Source organism: Saccopteryx bilineata, chromosome 3, assembly GCF_036850765.1.
Source record: "Saccopteryx bilineata isolate mSacBil1 chromosome 3, mSacBil1_pri_phased_curated, whole genome shotgun sequence".
NCBI lineage: Eukaryota > Metazoa > Chordata > Mammalia > Chiroptera > Emballonuridae > Saccopteryx > Saccopteryx bilineata.
In genome coordinates, this window is record NC_089492.1 from 250,533,272 (window position 1) to 250,554,755 (window position 21,484).

The window sequence follows — 21,484 nt, forward strand, 5'->3', positions numbered from 1 at the left end:
GGTTCATTTTGGTCCTATCAAAATCCCAGCTGGCTTATTTGCACAAATTGACAGCTGATCCTAAAATTCATATGGAATTACAAAAAACTAAGAATAGTGACGGTTAAGAATAGTTGAATAATAAGAACACAGCTGGAAGATTCATTACAAAATTCATGCAAAATTTATTACAAAGCTAGTGGACTAGCTTTGTAGTACTAGCATTAAAGTACTACCATTAAAGACAGATATATAGGCCAATGGAACATAACTGAAGACTCCAGAAATAAACCCTTACACTTACGAACAACTGATTTTGGGCAGGAATGCCAAGACAATGGGGAAAGGATACTCTTTTTGACAAATAGTGCTGTAACAGGATAGTCACACACAAAAGAATAAATTTGACCCTTCCTTATACTATACACAAAAATTAACTCCAAATGGATTATATACCTGTGAGCTAAAAATAACTTAGAAAATAAACTGAATTCCATCAGAATAACTTTTGTGCTTCACATAATACTATGACAACAAAGTGAAGACAATCACAACATGGTAGATAACTTTTGCAACTCACACATCTGACAAGGGACTAGAATATATAAAAAACTCTTACAACTCAATAATAAAGAGACATTAAAATGGGCAAAAATGGGCAAAAGATCTGATCAGACACTTCTCCAAAGATATACAAATGACCAACAAGCACCTGAAAAGATGCTCAACATTATTAGCCTTTAGGGAAATACAATATAAACCACAATGCAATACTTTATAGCCACTAGGACGGTTATAGTAAAAATAATTAAAAAACCCCAGTAAGTTTTGAGAACATCATGCAGAAACTGGAACCCTTCAGCACTGCTGGTGGGTATGTAAAATGGTACAAGTGCTTTGGAAAACAGGCAATTCCTCAAAAGGTTAAACACGGAATTATGACACAGCAATTCCACTAGTAGGTACAGAACCAAGATAAATGAAAACACATCTGTATAAAACCTTGTAAATAAATGTTCATAGCAGCATTCATAACAGCCAAAAAGTAGAAACTCAAATGCTCATCAACTAATGAATGGCTAAACAAAATGAGGTAAATCCATCCATACAACAGAATATTTCACAATAAAAAGGAATGAGGTCCTGCTACATGCCATAACATACATAGATGAATCCTGAAAACATTATGAAGTGAAAGAGGTCAGTCACAATAAGACACATATTAGTATGTAATTTGGGATATATCTCTCATTGGAAAAATGCAAATTAAAACCACAAAAATACTTCTTACATACTGTCAAATTGTGTAAAATGAGACTGCTAATACAAGGTGCTGTTAAGGATGTAGTGCAAATAGAACTCATATATTACTGACTGGAGTGTAAACTGGTGAAACCACTTTAGAAAACTATTTGGCAACTTATTTTGAAATGCATCAAAAAACATGATGGATTGATAGAGGGATGGATATATGTTAAAATGAGTATGGCAATCCTGACCAGGCGGTGGCGTACTGGATAGAGTGTCAGACTCGGATGCAGAAGACCCAGGTTTGAGACCCTGAGGTCTCCAGCTTGAGCGCGGGCTCATCTGGTTTGAGCAAAGCTTACCAGCTTGGACCCAAGGTCGCTGGCTCGAGCAAGGGGTTACTCGGTCTGCTGAAGGCCCCGGTCAAGGCACATATGAGAAAGCAATCAATGAACTAAGATGTTGCAACAAGAAACTAATGATTGATGCTTCTCATCTCTCTCCGTTCCTGTCTGTCTGTCCCTATCTCTCTCTCTCTGTCTCTAAAAAAAAGAAATAAAATGAGTATGGCAAAATATTAACTGCAGAATCTAAGTGGTGGAAGTACAGGTGTCCAAACAATTCTGTCAACTTCTCTGTATTTTTGAAGATTTCTGTAACTAAATATATAACTGCTCCATTACAAAGCAATTCCACTCCTGGATATATACTCAAAATAAGCAGGTGCTTATGTACATTAAGTATATAAAAAACAATGTTCATAGAGATTTATACAGCCAAAATTAACATAACCTAAACATATATTAACAGTAGAATAAACTTATACAAATGAATACTGTACAGCAATGAAAAATAATACGAACTTTCACATACTTGTAAGAACACAAATGAATTTCACAATGCTGAACAAACTATTCTATTTGACTTCAAAACTAGAAAAAACATAATTATGGTTATAAGAGGTCAAAATAATGGTTGTCTTTGTGGAAGAGGTATTGACTGTTGAATGGGGTATAAGGGAGTCTTTTGGGGGTGGGTGGAAATAGGCTATATAATTAAGATACTGTTAGCTATACTGTTAAAAATATAATGATTATTGTATATAAACAATAAAAAGGTTTACATACACATATACAAGGTTGGCAAAAGTAGGTTTACAGGTATAAGTACACGAAAGTTTACTCTTGTATTATCATTTATTAATTACAGTAGTATTTATTTGTATAACTGTAAACCTACTTTTGCCCACCCCTGTATGTTACACTTGAACTGTATAAGATTATATACAGCTACCTTGGAATTCATGCTTACCCCCTACTCATTATTCTTTTGGCTCCAAGCTCCCTCACTCATAGTTTAATAAGGGCAGATCTTTTGGTTTTACTCATTTTTTACACTGATGTTCATATAAGGCTTCATCTGAAGTCTTCAAAACCTGAAAAATAAATTTAGGATCCTCAGCCTAATCACAAACTGATCCCCCAACTTCCAAGTCTACATCAAACAATGAAATACTTGATTATATACTATTTCACACTGAATTAACAGTTTTATGTATATATTATACATTAATCTTGTCCCCTTAACTAAAATGCTAATTCCTCAGGGATAAAGGACTCACTTCTAGCCCTGGCCGGTTGGCTCAGCGGTAGAGCGTCGGCCTAGCGTGCGGAGGACCCGGGTTCGATTCCCGGCCAGGGCACACAGGAGAAGCGCCCATTTGCTTCTCCACCCCTCCGCCGCGCTTTCCTCTCTGTCTCTCTCTTCCCCTCCCGCAGCCAAGGCTCCACTGGAGCAGAGATGGCCCGGGCGCTGGGCATGGCTCTGTGGCCTCTGCCTCAGGCGCTAGAGTGGCTCTGGTCGCAATATGGCGACGCCCAGGATGGGCAGAGCATCGCCCCCTGGGGGGCAGAGCACCGCCCCTGGTGGGCGTGCCGGGTGGATCCCGGTCGGGCGCATGCGGGAGTCTGTCTGACTGTCTCTCCCTGTTTCCAGCTTCAGAAAAATGAAAAAAAAAAAAAATAAATAAAATAAAAAAATAAAAAAAAAAAAAAAAAAAAAAGGACTCACTTCTCCTTTCCCTTGGGTGCCTAACACAAACTTGGGGCTGACAGAAAATAGGTATTAAGAGCACTGCTTTTGCCTGACCTGTGGTGGCGCAGTGGATAAAGCGTCGACCTGGAAATGCTGAGGTTGCCGGTTTGAAACCCTGGGCTTGCCTGGTCAAGGCACATTTGGGAGTTGATGCTTCCAGCTCCTCCCCACCTTCTCTCTCTGTCTCTCTCTCCTCTCTCTCTCCCCCTCTGTCTCTCTCTCTCCCTTTCTCCTCTCTAAAATGAATAAATAAAATTTTTAAAAATTTTTTTAAAAATCTTAAAAAAAAAAGATGGTGCTGCCCACATGGAAACCCATAAAAAAAAAAAAAAAAAAAAAATAGCACTGCTTTTTTACCCATAAAGCCTAGGTGCTCAGTTTGTGGTAACTGTTCCCCCCCCCACAAATATGAGAATTAAATGGTTATACAAAATCATCTGTAATTTTAACTAGTTGGGTTATAACTAGTTAAAACTTAACTAGTTTCAGTTATAAAAGTCTCACTCTTCTTAAAGCCATTCAGCTTCATAAGAAATTCAAAGAATTTTAATAAACTTGGAAACAAATAAATCTAGAGGACTGCTTTCTTTCTCACACTTTCAGATCTATTAGTTACTTTACAGTATGCTCTCTGGATTAAGTAATAAAATAATTACTCAACTGGCCCCTGGGAGCACACTCCAGGTTGGCTATTTAATTAAAAGATAGATATATATGCATTCACATTAAACTGAACTCAAAGTATTCTTAATCAGTTAAAATAAAGGAACTCGGAGACTTCAAAATCAACATACCATAAAGCCAAATTGAATGTCAAAATCAAAAGGTCAGGCAGATTCTCCAAGAGCAGAAAATATATTTAGTTCTCCGTTATCATTTTACTTCTCTATTGCATGTAGCAATCTCTTATGCCATTAAAAGCACACACTTTGGCTGTCACTAAGCCAGCTTTTCCTTATATCTTTCACTCACATTTCCATTTTGTGTGAGTCTTTAGTATTTTCATCACCTCACTATTAATTTCATTTTTATCATAATTGCAAAAAACCTAAATTCTGAGCATGGTAGCAATATCATAAGTGTTTGTTAAGTTTATTATTAAAAGTTACTGGTAAGGAATCAATTTCTGGAAATTTGTGACAGCCTATGTTTTAAAATAACCTGTTTGAATAAATGATAGAAATATATCATCCCTAACTCTTTTGCTTGAAGGAAGATAATACAGAGAAGATAATTCTATTAAAAAATGGCTTGAGACATGATGACCAAAGAAATACATTTAATTCCAGTTGTATTGCCCTGGCCGGTTGGCTCAGCGGTAGAGCGTCGGCCTGGCGTGTGGGGGACCCGGGTTCGATTCCCGGCCAGGGCACATAGGAGAAGCGCCCATTTGCTTCTCCACCCCCACCCCCCCTCCTTCCTTTCTGTCTCTCTCTTCCCCTCCCGCAGCCAAGGCTCCATTGGAGCAAAGATGGCCCGGGCGCTGGGGATGGCTCCTTGGCCTCTGCCCCAGGCGCTAGAGTGCTCTGGTCTCGGCAGAGCGACGCCCCGGAGGGGCAGAGCATGCCCCCTGGTGGGCAGAGCGTTGCCCCTGGTGGGCGTGCCGGGTGGATCCCGGTGGGGCGCATGCAGGAGTCTGTCTGTCTCTCCCCGTTTCCAGCTTCAGAAAGATTAAAAAAAAAAAAAAAAAAAAAAAGATTTTAACATAGCTCGAGACATAATAAAGACAGAAAGCAGAAAGAAGGGGCACAAGTTGAACAAAGTCAGGGAGAACCTACAGTAGCCATTCTGTGACAATTTTTCAGTTTAAAAGAAACCAAATTAAATTAAGATCTTTTAAAAAAGAATCCCATTCTAAAGTATTATATTAAGATTTCTAAAGATCTAAATTTTACAATAAAATATGAAGGTTTCTAGAAAATATTAACTAAAAAATATTTTAAGAAAGTCAAGTTTTTGGATCTTATGTACCAAGTAACTCATTACCCTATCTTCTCAAGTTACTCTATAATTAGCTCTAGAATTAAAGTGACATACAGACTGTCCTACTCTTAAAGGTGCATACATTCTTAATGGCAAAGAATCAGCCTTAATTAAAGGACATCCAGACTAGCAGATCAGGCATAAACAAAACCTCTGCAACAAAGATTATAAGTAAATAAGCAAAAAAACACCCCCCAAAACCTTTGCTTATTTATTTAAAAAAGACCAAGGCAAGCTGAATTACATAGAACACAAACCAAACTCAAATGAAAAAGATACAGAAAGATTAACTTGCCCAAAGCTCATGCACTTTATAAATTAGAAGTGACAGGACAAAACTAAATACAGTCAGATAAAAATAGTTAATGTGGCAGTGAAAACAGCAGAACCCTTTAAAGTACAAAGGCCAAACACTAAAGCACATGATTCTGGGAACAATTTATACAGACGCACACTCTTACAGAAAAACCTAACTGGTTTTCACATTTACTAAAGTATTTGAGTATCTGCTATGTGAAAAGCATACTTCTAGCAAGCAAAGATGAATCAACAGACTTGGATTCTAATGGGAGTTGCTATAAATAATTAAAATTAAATAGGAAGGAAAAAAAAAAGTAGGAAGGGTGAAGAAAGTGTCCTAAGGATGGTAAATGAACTCCTGAAGGAGTTCAGATTAAGAAATTAGTCATGTTGGGGGAGATCAGAAAAGGATTCATGGCATTTGAGTTGGGCCTTGAAAGCTATAATTTACATTGGAAATTAAGGGAAGAACATTCCTGGCAATGGGAATAGAATGACCAAAGACAGAGGACAGAAATCAGAAGGCATATATAGATTACAGCAAACTGTCCACTGACTAGAGTCAGACTCAAAAATCTGGAAAAGTATATATAGTAAGGCGACAGATTTTGATTTTGACAGAGATCTAAGAGATTTTCAGGGATGAGTCATGAAGAATCACTAAGGATTAAAAAGTAAGGGATCTGATATGAATAGAATCTATCTAGCAGCAAGAAATTAAATTAATGGGGAGGAGAGGAGATGTCCATTAGGTTATTGTGAGGTAATCAGGATCCCGATTATGGTGGTGACAGAATGAGAGGGAGATGGCACATTTCTGAGTTAGTCACTGGGTGTCTACAATGTGTAAGGTACCATTCCACTCCACCTAGAAAATTTAGCATCATTCTAATTTTTTTTTTGAAGACTTCCCTGAGGAAGTCCTATTGTTTTTTTTAAATTAATTTTAGCAAGAGAGATAAGCATCAACTTGTTAGGCTTAGTTCCATTTAGTTGTGTGCTCAGTACTTCTCCTATATGCCCCGAGCCAAGGACAGAATCCAGGATCCCGGTGCACTGGGACCACACTTTATTAGAAAATTGTAATCTGGAAAAATAATGTTAAAGCACCAGAGTTAATTTAGAAGGTAATATGTGATTTCTAGATAAATAATACAGTACAAATAAAATCAGAAGTGAGAGAGGAGAAATGGTCAGGGAAGATTTTATTAAGAGGTTGGAGTTGATCTGTACCTCAACAAAGAGAGGTGGAACTTCAAGAGGGAAAGAATACAATTTCATACATAGGGCATTTTTTAAATTATGAGGTTATTTGAGCCAAACTGACAACAACGCAGGGAATAAGATCTCAGATAATCCCATAGGGTATTTTTTTAAGTTAAACAATTTATTCAAGAAGACCAAGATATGTTAAATATATTTTGAGGTAATTTCTATCAAAATAGTAAACAAAATAAAACATAAAAACATCTTTAGTTAAAAAAAAAAATCTTTAGTTACTTGAATTTAACTTCATCAAGGTATCGAAAAGCCAAGATATTACAGCTTTAAATGCTTAAAAATAAGCACTTTAATTACATTATATTCTAGATTTTTAAAGGAGGGGAGTTTACCTTTAATGAGTTCTACGAAGAGACCAAACTTAAAAAAAAAAAAGAAAGCTTTATTCAGTCACAATTTGAAATACCCAAAATGTTATGTTTTGTTATTTGTGAAAAAAAACTCAAAACACAACAAAACTGGCCCTGGCTGGTTGGCTCAGTGGTAAAGCATCAGCCTGGCATGCAGGAGTCCTGGGTTCGATTCCCAGCCAGGGCACACAGGAGAAGCGCCCATCTGCTTCTCCACCCCTCCCCCTCTCCTTCCTCTCTGTCTCTCTTCCTCTCCTGCAGCCAAGGCTCCACTGGAGCAAAGTTGGCTGGGGCGCTGGGGATGGCTCTGTGGCCTCTGCCTCAGGCGCTAGAAGGCTCTGGTTGCAACAGAGCAACGCCCTAGATGGGCAGAGCATCGCCCCCTGGTGGGCATGCCAGGTGGATCCCAGTTGGGCGCATATGGAAGTCTGTCTGACTGCCTCCCCGTTTCCAACTTCAGAAAAAATACAAAAAACAACAACAAAAAACCCACAACAAAACCTAATAAACTCTCTTCGTGTGTGTGTGTGTGTGTGTGTGTGTGTGTGTGTGTGTATATATATATATATATATTTTTTTTTTTTTTCCCCCCAGAAGGAAGGAGGAAGTAGGGGGGAAGGAGGGGGGAGAGAGAGAGAGAGGCATCAACTTATTGTTCCACTTAGTTATGCAGCCATTGATTGCTACTCATATGAGCCCCTGATCGGGGCTCAAACCAGTGACCTCCAGTTAGAGCTGGTGTCCTCAGGATCAATCCAGCAACCTCTGTGTTCCAGGAGGCTCTATCCACTGCACCAACCACCAAGGATAAATCCTTCATATTTTACATGCGTGTGACAGCCAGAGTTTGATCCATCAGACTCCAAAACCACAGCTACACTTGCATTCAATGCTGTATTAACAATAATTGATTTTACTTCTGATTTTAAAATGTATCAAATGTATCAATCACAAAGTGTAGCAGAGGAGGAAGACATTAGTAAATCTCAAATTACAATATATAATTACTACAAAAATAAGAGAAACCAATATTTACACATTCAGATAGAACTGTTAAGTGGTTTTTGTTCTTGTTTAATGATTAAGCTGTTAACAGAATGTCACTTTTTTTTGAGAGAGAGAGGAGAGAGGATAGACAGAAAGGGAGACAGATGAGAAGCATCAACTCTTAGTTTTGGCACTTTATTCATTGACTGACTTTAGTTATTCTCATACATGCCTTGGGGGGGCCTCCAGCTGAGCCAGTAACCCCTTGCTCAGACCAGTAACCTTGGGCTTCAAGCCAGCGACCATGGGACGATGCTGATGATCCCATACTCAAGCCAGTGACCTAGGGTTTTTGAACCTGGATCCTCAATGTTCCAGGTCGACACTCTATCTACTGTGCCACCACCAGTCAGGAAAAAGAATGTCATTTTTTTTTTAATGTTTATTTTACTGAGAGAGGGGAGAGGGGAGAAGGGAGAAGGGAGAAGGGAGAGGGGAAAGAGACACCAATCTATCCCTGTATGTGCCTTGACCAGGGATGGAACTGGCAACCTCTGCACTTTGGCTGAGGCTCTGTCCGACTGCCTCCCTGTTTCCAGCTTCGGAAAAGTGCAAAAATAAAAAAAAATAAAAAAATAAAAAATCACATTTGCTTAGTGGGAAGAGACAGATAATAATAAACAAACATAGTAAGATAAGTGTGTTAGAAAGTAATAAATACTATGAGGGAGAACAGAACAGTGTAAGGAAGAATTCCAGGATCTTTTTGCAAGTTGCAATTTTAAATAGGGTGGTCAGAGAGGGTTTAAGAAAATGTCATTTGAGTAAAGAACTGAAGGTAAGGGAGTCAGTCATAGTGATACCTGTGGTAAGAGCACTCCAGGCACAGAAACCAGAGCAAGGTTCTGGAGTATCCTAGGAACAAGGAAGCCAGAAAGGCTAATGGAAAGCCAGTAAGGGGGGGAGGTAGTAGAGGTATCAAGAGAGGTATGTATGGGGCAGAGGATATAGATTATATAGACTTTATGGGATACTGTAAGGAATTTGGCTTTTATGTTGAATGAAATGGGAATCCACAGAAGCTGAGCAGGGTGTCATGCTGTTTTATCAGAATCACTCTGGCTGCTGAGTTAAGAAAAAACTATTGGGAAGGCAAGGGAGACCAGTTAGGAGGCTACTAAAGAAACTCAGGACAGAAATATATACTTCCTATAAACTTTTAATGGTGCAGTGCTTACTTTTTGCTAAATAAAAAAATCTGTCAGATTCTGTTAATAGAAAATAACTGGAACTTATTAAAAAGTTTAGCCCTGGCCAGATAGGTCAGTTGGTTTAGAGCAGGGGTCTCAAACTCGCGGCCCGCCAAACAATTTTGTGCGGCCCGCAGACTAATCCACGAAGTTCAAAATATTTTGGATAAAATTAAGTAAGCCCATGGATTAGTCTGCGGGCCGCACAAAATTGTTTGGCGGGCCGCATGCGGCCCGCGAGTTTGAGACCCCTGGTTTAGAGCATCATCCTAAAGCACAGAGGTTGCCATCTGATCTCTGGGCACGTACACGAACAGATGAATGTTTCTCATTCTTCCTCCCTCCCTTCCTTTCTCGCTAAAATCAAATAAAAAAAAAAAAGTTTTTAAAGTTTGCTATATAGAGCTCTTGCCGTTTATTTACATTGTGCAACACAAACACATAGATCTCTTTTAACTACTCACTACAAAAAAATACCATTGGGCTCCTTTAATCAGCTATTTCCTTTATAAAAAAAAATTAATCCTACTGCACTGAGACTATTCTTTAAAGAAATTAGCCAATATGCCTGTAGCTCTGCTAATTATATACTACTTAAGCAAAAAAAATGTTACCTTTGTCTACTGAAAATATAAATCATCTACCTTGGATTGGTGTTTCTTAGGTCACCTAAATCTTATTTCCTTTAGGGGGCACAAATTTTTTTCTAACCCAAGTTTCTCTTTTTATGCTCCCATTTTAAAAAGAAATTATCTTCTTTCAATTTTACCAAATTTACCTATCAGCATCTGGGCCATTCATTTCAGGAAAAGGCAACCACAAAAAAACACTCACTGTCACAAATAACATGTTTCAAAACTTGTTCCTCCATGATGCCAAAAAACAAAAACAAAAACAAAGAAAACTCTCATTATCGCCTGACCTGTGGTGGCGCAGTGGATAAAGTGTCAACCTGGAAACGCTGAGGTTGCTGGTTCAAAACCCTGGGCTTTCCTGGTCAAGGCACATATGGGAATTGATGCTTTCTGCTCCTCCCCCCTTCTCTCTCTCTCTCCCTTCTCTATAATGAATAAATAATATCTTTATAAAATTTTTTTTTAAATAAAATAAACTTTAAAAAAAAAACAACTCTCATTATCATCTAGTCCTCTTGGAAAAGGCAAACACAATTCTCGACACTATGTTATAAGGGTAAGAGAAAAAGGGGAATAAGTCAAAGATATTCAATTTGCCTGGAAAGGGGTTAGGGAACATGAAAGGGGATTCTGAAATAAAAATTCATACCTCTACAAAAATTTGCTCATGAAACTGAAATAAGCACATACATATTCTTATTGTATTTTGAGGGTAATGAAAAGTAAAATATAAACAATTTATTTTCTTCAAAGATTCAGAAAGACATCCAGATTTAGCTTCAATTTTTAAAGGGACTCCCTGTGACAATTCTTCGGAAGAAATGGGTGTGTGAACTTAAAAACATAATACTGAATTCAAATTCACTAATTCATTCAACATTTAAGTGTTTTCTGGGCCAGAAATTGTACAGAGCATTGGGGAACGTATATCCTGTTCTCCAGGGCTTACAGTCTTCAGTTATCCCACCACACTGAGTATCTACCAAGAGCCAACCAAATGCTGGGGATACGACAGCAAACAGGAGACAGACACAGGATCCCTACCTGCAAGCAGTTACACTATGGGAGGAGGGAAATGCCTGAAGAATAAGACATATATCTAATTAAACGAGGATATTAACAGTCAGGTGTTCTATGTGCTGTTTATGGATGTATACAGGGCCCAGGGAGACACAAACAAGGGAGTGATGGATTCAGGGCGGGACTCCAGAAATAAGGTGACTGCAGAGCTGAGTTCTAAAGAGGATTAGATGTTCACCTGGCTGACCTTGGGGGAAGGGCTTCAAGCAGAGGCAGCAAATGGAGCAAAGGCAAAGAGGTATGAACAGGCTGGTGCATGTGGCAGGCCTGGAATACAGAAGGTGAGATAAGTCATGGAGGTTTCTGTATGCCACCATTAAGACTGGACTTGACTGGTATTTATGAAAGGCCCCTGAAGGCTTTAATCCAGAAAACCAACTTGTGTGATCAGGTTTTTCTGGTGTCATGAGACACTGGTTTACACAGGAATGAGAAAAGAATAACACTAGATAATGATGTCACCATGAAACAACAAAGGAGACTGCCCAGTTAGAAAACTTAAATCCCTTCAGGAAAAAAATTAAGCCCCTTAACTATGCAAGCCCTTCTGGAAAAAAAGTTTTTAACCAATATCATTTAAAACTAAGTAGAGAAAAGGTTTGTATATATTATGGATTTTAACATCCACATATCTTGAGTTTTCTCAAGAGGGCTTAGTTCTTTATTAATTGTGTAAACACATCTGGGGATGCTGACTGATGTACAAAAAGCAATGAAAACTAGGAGAAAGCCTTCCATACAATGAGAGAACCACAAGTAACAGAAGGTATTTCTGAGATCAGGTTTAAGGGTTTCCAAAGTTCAAGACAATCTAAGTTTTAAATCAGAACGTTTAATAGGTGTATCATGGGGTAAAGAAAGAGGAGCTAAAAAATTAATATATACATATAAATAAGTAACTTAAAATAAAAGGTTACTCTTGATATGGTGGAACTAAAATCACCACTTGAAGATCTTCTCCCAAGCAGGAGAAATGAACACCTACCAGATCCAGTTAACACAAACAGGGGAGGGGAAGTGGAGAGGGGGCAAAGAGGATGATCACACATGAAAATACAAATGGGGTGGAGGGCAACCACCCATCCAGAACCCATAATCCAGGTGGCGGAGCTATGAGGAAATCATCTCCAGAGCTCAGACCCCACGATCCACACATAAAGGAAAAGGTCATTTCCAGCTCCACCAGCCAACCAGCAGCCGCCGGCCACGGAGAGATGATCACATACTCCGATCCCAGAACTCAAGGTCGGAATACCATTCCCACACCGTGCTTCAGAAGAGGTAAAGGACCCCCCCCCCCAATTCTGACAGTAGAAAGCAGCCACCCTCAAACCCAGCCCTACGGGGGTCAACGCCCCCCAGGCCAGGCCCTGCCGAGGCCAGGGCCCGTGACAGCCTCGAAGCCCCCTCAACCTCGGCCGGCGCTGCAGTTACTCCTCGCACCCCCTCTTCCCAACACACACCCTCCCCTACCTGATATGGCGGCGGAGGCTCCTGATCCGGCTCCGTCCCCTCGCCAAAACTAGCCCGGTCGGACTGAGACTCGTGAAGCAGGGAGATGTCATCCGAAGTGGGGGATTTGAGGCAGTTCCCCATCTTCCGGGGCTACGGTGTGTGACCTGGGGGCGGCGGGGGGAGGGGACAGAAAGCAGTGGCGGGGTCTTTCGCAAGCCCCGCGGTCAGCCTCGGTCAGCGAGGTGGGGCTGGGCGGCAGGCTGGGGCTCAGGCGGCGGCGGCTCCCCCGCCCCCCGGCGCCGCCGAACGGCCGCTCATGCCAGCCCCCGGGGGTGGAGGCTCAAGGCTGGGCCGCGGGCTCCGCTGGGGTCGCAGCAGAAGCCTCCAGCGAGACGGCGGTGTGCTGGGGGGGGGCGGGCGGGGAGACGAGACACTTCCCCACCCCGCCCCCCCGCGAGGCGGCGGCGGCCGCGGAGCTGCTGGGCCTAATCCAGGTCAGGAGGGGGGGGCGCGGCCGTCGCGGCTGCCTCAGCTGCTGCCTCAGCTGCTCCTGCCCCTGCAGACGCCCGAGCCGCGGCCGCGGGCCTCATCCTACTCCGCCTCAAAGCGGCGACGGCAGCCGAAACGAGGCCAGCTGCGGCCCTGCGTCACGCCGCTGTGCGTGTTCTGGGCCCGCCCCCGGCGCCGGGAGGCGTGGGCAGCTCCGCCCCGCCCCCTCCCGCCCCAGCTGTTCCCCGGGGCTGTGTCTGTTCTGCTTATTCTCCGTATGTGACTCCCAAACCTCTCTAGCACTCAGAAGTCTCCGGTGTCTCCCCACAGCCACTTCTCCCTCCCCGCTCGTCTCAGCTCTTACTTGTGCGCTGTTCTGACAGTCTTCTCACTGCCTTCTGCCTAGTGATCTATTTATACACCTTTATCTGAAGCTATCACTCCCATGGTTAAAATCTTAAATGGCTTCTCCCTTTATCTGTTGAAGAGAAAGTCCAAGCTCACTAAGGAACCTTCACTATCTATCCAATCACTTCCTTAATCTCCTACATCCCAGACAGAGATTCTTCCTCCAGTTGTATGTATATCAGATTGTTCTATTTCTTTGCATCCCTACCACCATAGTCCAAGCCACCACCATTTCTGACTCACACTATTGCAATACTCTAAAAGCTGTTCTCTGTGCATTCACCGTTACCCCTATCCAATCCATTATTTGCACAGTTAAATATCTTTTCTAAAATGTAAATCTGATCATATTATTTTGTTTAAAACCTTCAGTAGCTTCCCAATACTGTTATGACTAAGTATTAATTTTTAAATGGTTTACAAATCTGTTTACCTTCCTAATCTCATTAGCAGCATTGTCTCTTCACAGATTCTAAACTCTAGGCTGTCTAAATACTTGCAGTTATCTAGAAAACTGTTTCCTCTGGTTGAGGCCTTTACCCGTATTGTTTCTTTAACAGAAACTCACTCCAGACCCTCTACCTCCCTCAGGCTAACCATTATTCCAAATTGGCCTTCCTGGAATCAACTTCATTTCTCCTGGGAAGCCTCTCTTGACCCTCCATTCTGTGTTAGTCACCTTCTCTGTGCTTTCAGTCCTGGGCTTTTCTCTGTCACAGTCTGATCAAGCTGAATCATCTGTCCCTCCACTATGCAAGGCCTGGCACATTGCCTGAGGGAGAGTAGGCTTTCTTCTTGGTTGAATGAACAAACAACACAAAAAGCAGTGTATGCAAAGGAAGACAAGAATGATGGGATGCTCCTAATATTTATTCAACAAAAGGACAAGAAGTGGGTTTTAACTCCCCCTCTTTTTTTAGAGAGAGAGAAAGGGAGAGTTCTTCATTGCAGCACCTTAGTTGTTCATTGATTGCTTTCTCATATATGCCTTAACCCGGGCTCCAGCCAAGCCAGTGACCCTGTGCACAAGCTGGTGAGTCCACACTCAAGCCAGATGAGCCTGCGCTCAAGCCGGCAACCTCAGGGTTTTGAAACTGGGTCCTCAGCATCCCAGGCCACTGCACCACCGCCCAGTCAGGTTTGACTCCCTTTCTTCTTTCTTTTATCCATCATTTACTGCTTTTATTTATTTTTAAATTTTTATTTATTTATTTAGGTTCTAGACCTTATGCTAAGCACTAGGAAAACTGATTTTCCAGACCTTGCTTATTCCCGATAAAGCCCAGAGTCCAGCTGGGAAGACAAGCAGATGAGTCCTCTACCTCACCTACCAAAGATTTTTAGAGGATCCAGAGGAGAGTGATTAGACCATTTGGGTGAGGATCTGAAAGGATTCTCGGAGTCCCTATTTTACAAAATTATCATTTTATTTAAATGTGTTCATGTACCCCCCCCACACACACACACATACATATATATATTTTTTAATGTGAGAGGAGGGGAGAGAGTGAGACAGAATCCTGCATGTGCCCTGACTGGGATTCACTTGGTAATCCTGGTCTGGGGCCGATGATGCTCAAATCAACCAAGCTATTTTTAGTACCTGAGGCTGATGTGCTCTGACCAATGGAGCCATCCTCAGTGCCTGGGGCTGATGCTTGAACCAATTAAGCCACTGGCTAAGGAAAGGGGAGAGAGAGGAGAAAAGAAGCAGATGGTCGCTTCTCTTGTGTGCCCTGACTGGGAACCCAACCCGGGATGTGCATATGCTGAGCCGATGCTGTATGCACTAAGCCAGTGGTCGGCAAACTCATTAGTCAACAGAGCCAACTATCAACAGTACAACGATTGAAATTTCTTTTGAGAGCCAAATTTTTTAAACTTAAACTATATAGGTAGGTACATTGTTATTAACTTAATTAGGGTACTCCTAAGCTGGCCTAAGAGCCACACTCAAGGTGCCAAAGAGCCACATGTGGCTCGCGAGCCGCACTTTGCCCACCACTGCTCTAAGCCAACCGGCCAGGACCTCATATCCCATATTTAATGCAACCTTTTTGCTGTATGCCCTCTTCTCCAAGACTTTCCTTTCTTCCCATTAATAGCTCTCACCTAAATAGATGTATATCGTATGCCATGTTTACATCAGAATCTTTCACACATCCCCAAATGATCACTTAATTCTCTTGAACTTGGAAAATGAAATCAATGGATCTTTTGGAGAGAAAATTTCAGGCACATGCTTCTTTCCCTCCATTGCTGTTTTCCTTGTATACTCTAATGCAACGGTTTCTTAATGAAGGCCCTGCCTCTGAATCATCAATCTATCTCCACACTACTACCATGAAAAATGTGACCAGAGAGCATTCATTGACTTGTGGTTCAGAAATTTTTTATGGCATGAAGACCTTGCACCATTTGGTCCTATCCTTATCTCCAGCTCCAACTAGGCTTTCTTCTTCTACTCCAGCCACATCACACTACTTGTCATGCTGTCAGTTTTCACTATCCTCTTCCATCTCTGACTTTTTGACATGCTATCCCTTCTGTTGAAATTCAGTCATCTTTTAAGACCACTTTCTTTATGTAGCTCTCCTTGATTTCACTTAGTTGGAATATATGTAACAATATAAAATAAATGGGACTTATTATATTATGTTGTGTATATCTATATATATATATCATATATTATTGTATTATATTGTGTATATATATCATAATGAATATTTCAATGCAATTTTTCATATATATAATCATAACTTCCATTTATTAGCCTAAGCCAGACATATAAGAGCCCTGAAAGGTATATTGACATTCTTGTTTTATAGGAAGAGAAACATGGTATGGCTTCACATTGAGACAGGCCAGTAAGCCAGGATAAGTGGAATAGGGAAACTAAGACCAATAGTAAATCGGCCAAGCAGTTTCCTTGCCATATTGTGGTTCACTTTTCGTGTTCTCACTGTATCACAAATTTTAAAATTGTATATATCTAATTTTGTATTGTGGATTTTTTGCTATGTCGTGGGATTTTGCCGTATATAGGTATTTTTATATATTTATTATTTTAATTATTTTTGCGGTAAAATAAGCATTTTCTAGCCTAAAAAATTGAAAACAACAAAATATATTAATTAAAACATTAAAAGAATATTAAATAGAAATAAAGCCTTAAAAATATATAAATAATAAAATAAATATAAGGTCACTACTTTGCGGGTTTTCTTTTCTTTTTTTTCTGAAGTTGGAACCGGTGAGGCAGTCAGACAGACTCCCGCATGCGCCCGACTGGGATCCACCTGGCATGCCCACCAGGGAGTGATGCTCTGTTGCGACCAGAGCCATTCTAGCACCTGAGGCAGAGGCCATAGAGCCATCCTCAGCGCCCGGACAAACTTTGCTCCAATGGAGCCTCGGCTGCGGGAGGGGATGAGAGAGACAGAGAGGAAGGAGGGAGGGAGGGGTGGAGAAGCAGATGGGCATTTCTCCTGTGTGCCCTGGCCGGGAATCGAACCTGGGACTCCTGCACACCAGGCCGACGCTCTACCACTGAGCCAACCGGCCAGGGCCTTACTTTGCCTATCATGGGGGATTCTGGAACCTAACCCCTGCAATAGATGAGGGACCACTGTATAGCCATCTAGTAAATTGCTAAATCCTATCTTCCCTAACCAAGGACACCAGAGTGAATGGTTTACACTTCTTCCCAACCAGAGAGGAACGAGCTTGAACCACCCTACCTAAGGAGAGAGATAGCAGAAACCCAATTAATGCCATTTGTGCCAACCACACCCAAGGTTGATTGAGGTTAAGGGAATAAATCTTGTTTTGTTGAAAACCTCCTCTAAGGTCTTCCCTAAACACCTAGCCTTTAAAACCCTAAAGATGAAGGACCCAGGGTATAAGTTTCCTCTTGGGAGCATGCCCACACCTTTCTTCTTTCTCAGGCATGCATCTTTACTTTTCTCTCCTAAACTCTAAGGGTCCCCACAAGACTTGCAACTAGGGAAGCAGTAGGCAATGGCAGCTCATCCCGGGCTAACCCCCTGAACCTGTCTCCAAGGTCCCCTTTTCTCTGACTTTTCAGTGAGCCAACAGAAGTCCCTGGCTCACTTCTTTCCTGTAACTTCTCTAGGGAGTTAAAGCATCCCCACCTGGGCTTTTTCCTGTTACTTCTTTTATCCTAAGCCCTTCTTTGTTTCACTGTCCCCAGCTTTAATAAACATACTCTCAAAATCACCTTGACTTGTGTTTTGAAATCTTTTTTTGCATGAAGTCAATAACCCATACACTACAGGCTGGCCAGAGGCAAACCCACTTGGGGCCCAGTTCCTGTCCAGTAAAAACCTGGCTATTCAAAGGTAAAGCCAGGATTTGATTCATATATCAGTTGCCTTTATTAGGCAGTGGGAAAGGACTGCATCTTTTTTCATCGTGGTATTCTTTTTTTTTTTTTTTTTTTACAGAGACAGAGAGTCAAAGAGAGGGATAGATAGGGACAGACAGACAGGAACGGAGAGATGAGAAGTATCAATCCTTAGTTCTTCGTTGCAGTTCCTTAGTTGTTCATTGATTGCTTTCTCATATGTGCCTTGACCGTGGGCCTTCAGCAGAGCAAGTAACCCCTTGCTCAAGCCAGCGACCTTGGGTCCAATCTGGTGAGCTTTTGCTCAAACCAGATGAGCCCGCACTCAAGCTGACGACCTCGGGGTCTCGAACCTGGGTCCTTCGCATCCCAGTCTGACGCTCTATCCACTGTGCCACCGCCTGGTCAGGTGTGGTATTCTTTTTTTCAGTGTTTATAAAAAGGGAATGGGGCAAGAATTATCTTGCATGCCTTTGGCATCCATATGCACTTTTGTAAGGAGGTAGCTATTCAATGATCTCTTTTCATAACTCAGCTTTAGAAAGGACCCCTTGGGGCCCTGGCCAGTTTGCTCAGTGGTAAAGGATCAGCCCGGTGTGTGGATGTCCGGGGTTTGATTCCTGATCAGGGCACACAGCAGAAGCACCCATCTGCTTCTCCACCCCTCCCCCTCTCGCTTCTTTTACTCTCCACCCTGCCTCCCACAGCCATGGCTCATTTGAGCAAGTTGGCCCTGGTGCTGAGGATGGCTCCATGGCCTCCACCTCAGGAGCTAAGAAGAGCTTGGTTCCTGAGCAACAGAGTGATGCCCCAGATGGCACAGCATCGCCCTAGTGGGGCTTGCCTGGTGGATCCCAGTTGGGGCACATGTGGGAGTCTATCTCTGCCTCTTCTCCTCTCACTGAATAAAGAAAAAAAAAAAAAGCCTGGCTGGGCAGTGGCGCAGTAGATAGAGTGTCAGTCAGACTGGGATGCAGAGGACCCAGGTTCGAAATCCCAAGGTTGCCAGCTTGAGTATGGGCTCATCTGGTTTGAGCAAGGCTCACCAGCTTGAACCCAAGTTTGCTGGCTTGAGCAAGGGGGTCACTCACTCTGCTGTACCCCTCTTAGTCAAGGCACACATGAGAAAGCAATCAATGAGCAACTAAGGTGCTATAACAAAGAATTGATGCTTCTCATCGCTCTCCCTTTCTGTCTGTCCCTCTCTCTCTCTCACACACACACACACACACACACAAAAAAAAGCCCTTGGGAAGTGGCCTGTAGACCAGAGTGTGACCTAATTACAAAACATAATTTAAAATTGGAAATAGTAACCAGGACTATTGCATTGACAAAGATTCTCCTTGACTTAACTCTGCCAGGTTCCCCTAAGCCTTAAAGATCCTAACCTTGGTAAGTCAGTTTAGCCAGAATTCTCTACCCTGGCAGAGAAAAAATTCTGTCAAGTAGGTTTAGCTAGAATTCTCCTTATCCCTGATGTTTCCTCTTGGCAATTTTGCATTCACTGACTCCCAACCCTGTTCTTTGCCCATAAATCCCCACTTGTCCTTTTTGTATTCAGAAGAGAGTGCAGTTCTACACCAAGGTCTCTCTTCCCCTATTGCAATAGTTTTTGAATAAAATTTCAATAAAACTCATCTCACCACTTTAACTTCTCTCTGGTTCCACTTTTCTCAGACAGCAAAAGATCTAATGCAGAAGCAGATATGAGCCAGATTATTTTTTAAATAGACTTTATTTTTGAGAGCAGTTTTAGGTCCACATCAATATTAAGCAGAAGGTGTAGAGATTTACTGCATACAACCTGCCCCCACACATGCATAGTCTTTCCATTATTAACATTCTGCACCATTGTGATGCCTTTGTTACAACTGATGAATCTACAATGACATATCACTACCACAAAATCCTTTCTTATGTTAGGGTCACTTTTGGCGTTGTATACTCTAAGGGTTAGATGAATATATAATGAAATGTATTAAACATTATAGCATCTGACAGAATAATTTCACTGTCACTGCCCTAAAAATCCTCTGTGCTCTATTCATTCCTTTCTCACTCCTAACCCCTGGCAACGTCTGACTTCTTTTTGTCTTCATAGTATTACCTTTTCCATAAAGTCATATACAGGGGTCTTCGGGTTATGACACAGTTCCATTCCTACAACATTGATATAGGAACACACCCTAGCTTGAGTCACTTATCTATCCTAACACAGTTGTAAAATCATAATCTAGAAAATAAAAACAACTAAGCCACAGAAAAGGGAAAAGGACATAAGTATACTGTACTGTACACTGTACTGTAGTAACAGAAAAATGAATGTAAAAAAATTTCTTACCTTTATTTCTGTGGTTGGCTTGCACACCGGAAGGAGCATTGCAAGGTGGGAGAGAGTGACCTATTGGGAGGAGGAAGCTGGAGAGGCAGGAGAACCTGCAGAAGGTGCTGGAGGTACTGGGTCAGGTGGCGCTGGAGATGATTCTACCTGTATTACAGGTGTTTCATCTCGAGAAGCAGCTGATGTAGAGGGTACAGGATCTATTGCAGGCCTCTCTACCTTCTTAAAGAATTGTTCCAGGCTAGTCTGGAAGGTTGATGATTTCTTCTCTTCCAAAATTTGCCTATAACTGTGGTTCTCAAAGTGTGCACCAGGGCGCACTGGTGTGCCCTAGAAGATTTCCAGGTGTGCCCTATGGTATTCCAGAGAAATATGTGCCTGTTGGGGACCAAAAAACCAACAAGGTTTTTGGGGTTTAGATTTTTGGGGGACAGAGGTGTGGGGAACTGGCTGTAAACTGACAGTCTGCCCAACTGCCCACCTCACTTGCCAGATTAAGTTGCAAAAGATTGTTAAACTGTGGTGCTGAATTGTTTACACTACCCTCTATGTTCTCCGGAAAGACTGGAGGCAAGTTTCTTCTATCCTTTGTTTGGTATAAAGTTAAGATGATATGTATGGTAGGGGTTTTCTGCACTTGGTAAAATTCTTGGGTTGCTTTGGAAACGTGATCAGAGAACATTGATTTGCTAATGGCCTCACTTTGCCCTATAAATAAAGCAAGGTGTGGTTTTTGGGAGCTCTTTGTTCTTGCCAGCTGCAATTACAGGGCCCTCTCAACCTGGTATTTTCTTAATTCTGTACTGTTCCCACTCGAGACCTGGAATTACTAGCTGCGCTGGTTCGCGGCATGTGCCCAGATATAAAAATAAATATAGTTACGCTATTATACCATTTTATTTATTATGGAAATACCACTCTTTTGTTAAGACATCATTATTATATTTATTATTAACACATCATTATATTATTTTTAGATAAATACACCCAAATAAAATGGGTAGATTTCTCAAAAAGAAGCATGATAGTGAAGAATCCGATTCTGGAAGTGAGCAAGAGTTAAGTGCAAATAAAATAGGACTTGAAGGCTGATGGGCAGAATTTAATTTATAGCATTTTCCATCACTTGACACTGAACAATACGATTGGATTAGAAACCCATTCATGGAAGCTCCAAGTGATTTTGGTTGAACATTAACAGAAGAAGAACTGGCAGCTATATTCACTGATTGTGG

General features: G+C 41.6%; 1 protein-coding gene across 1 annotated transcript in view; it reads right to left on the reverse strand.

Moving 5' to 3' along the window:
- The window catches only part of RNF11 (ring finger protein 11), a 54,228-nt gene extending 40,959 nt beyond the window's left edge, over positions 1–13,269 (reverse strand). The window contains exon 1 of the mRNA XM_066269222.1: positions 12,661–13,269. Within this exon, the coding sequence (XP_066125319.1) occupies positions 12,661–12,783 (123 nt within the window). The 5' untranslated portion in view covers positions 12,784–13,269. The remainder of the gene's footprint in view (positions 1–12,660) is intronic.
- Between the last annotated feature and the right edge of the window lie 8,215 nt (positions 13,270–21,484).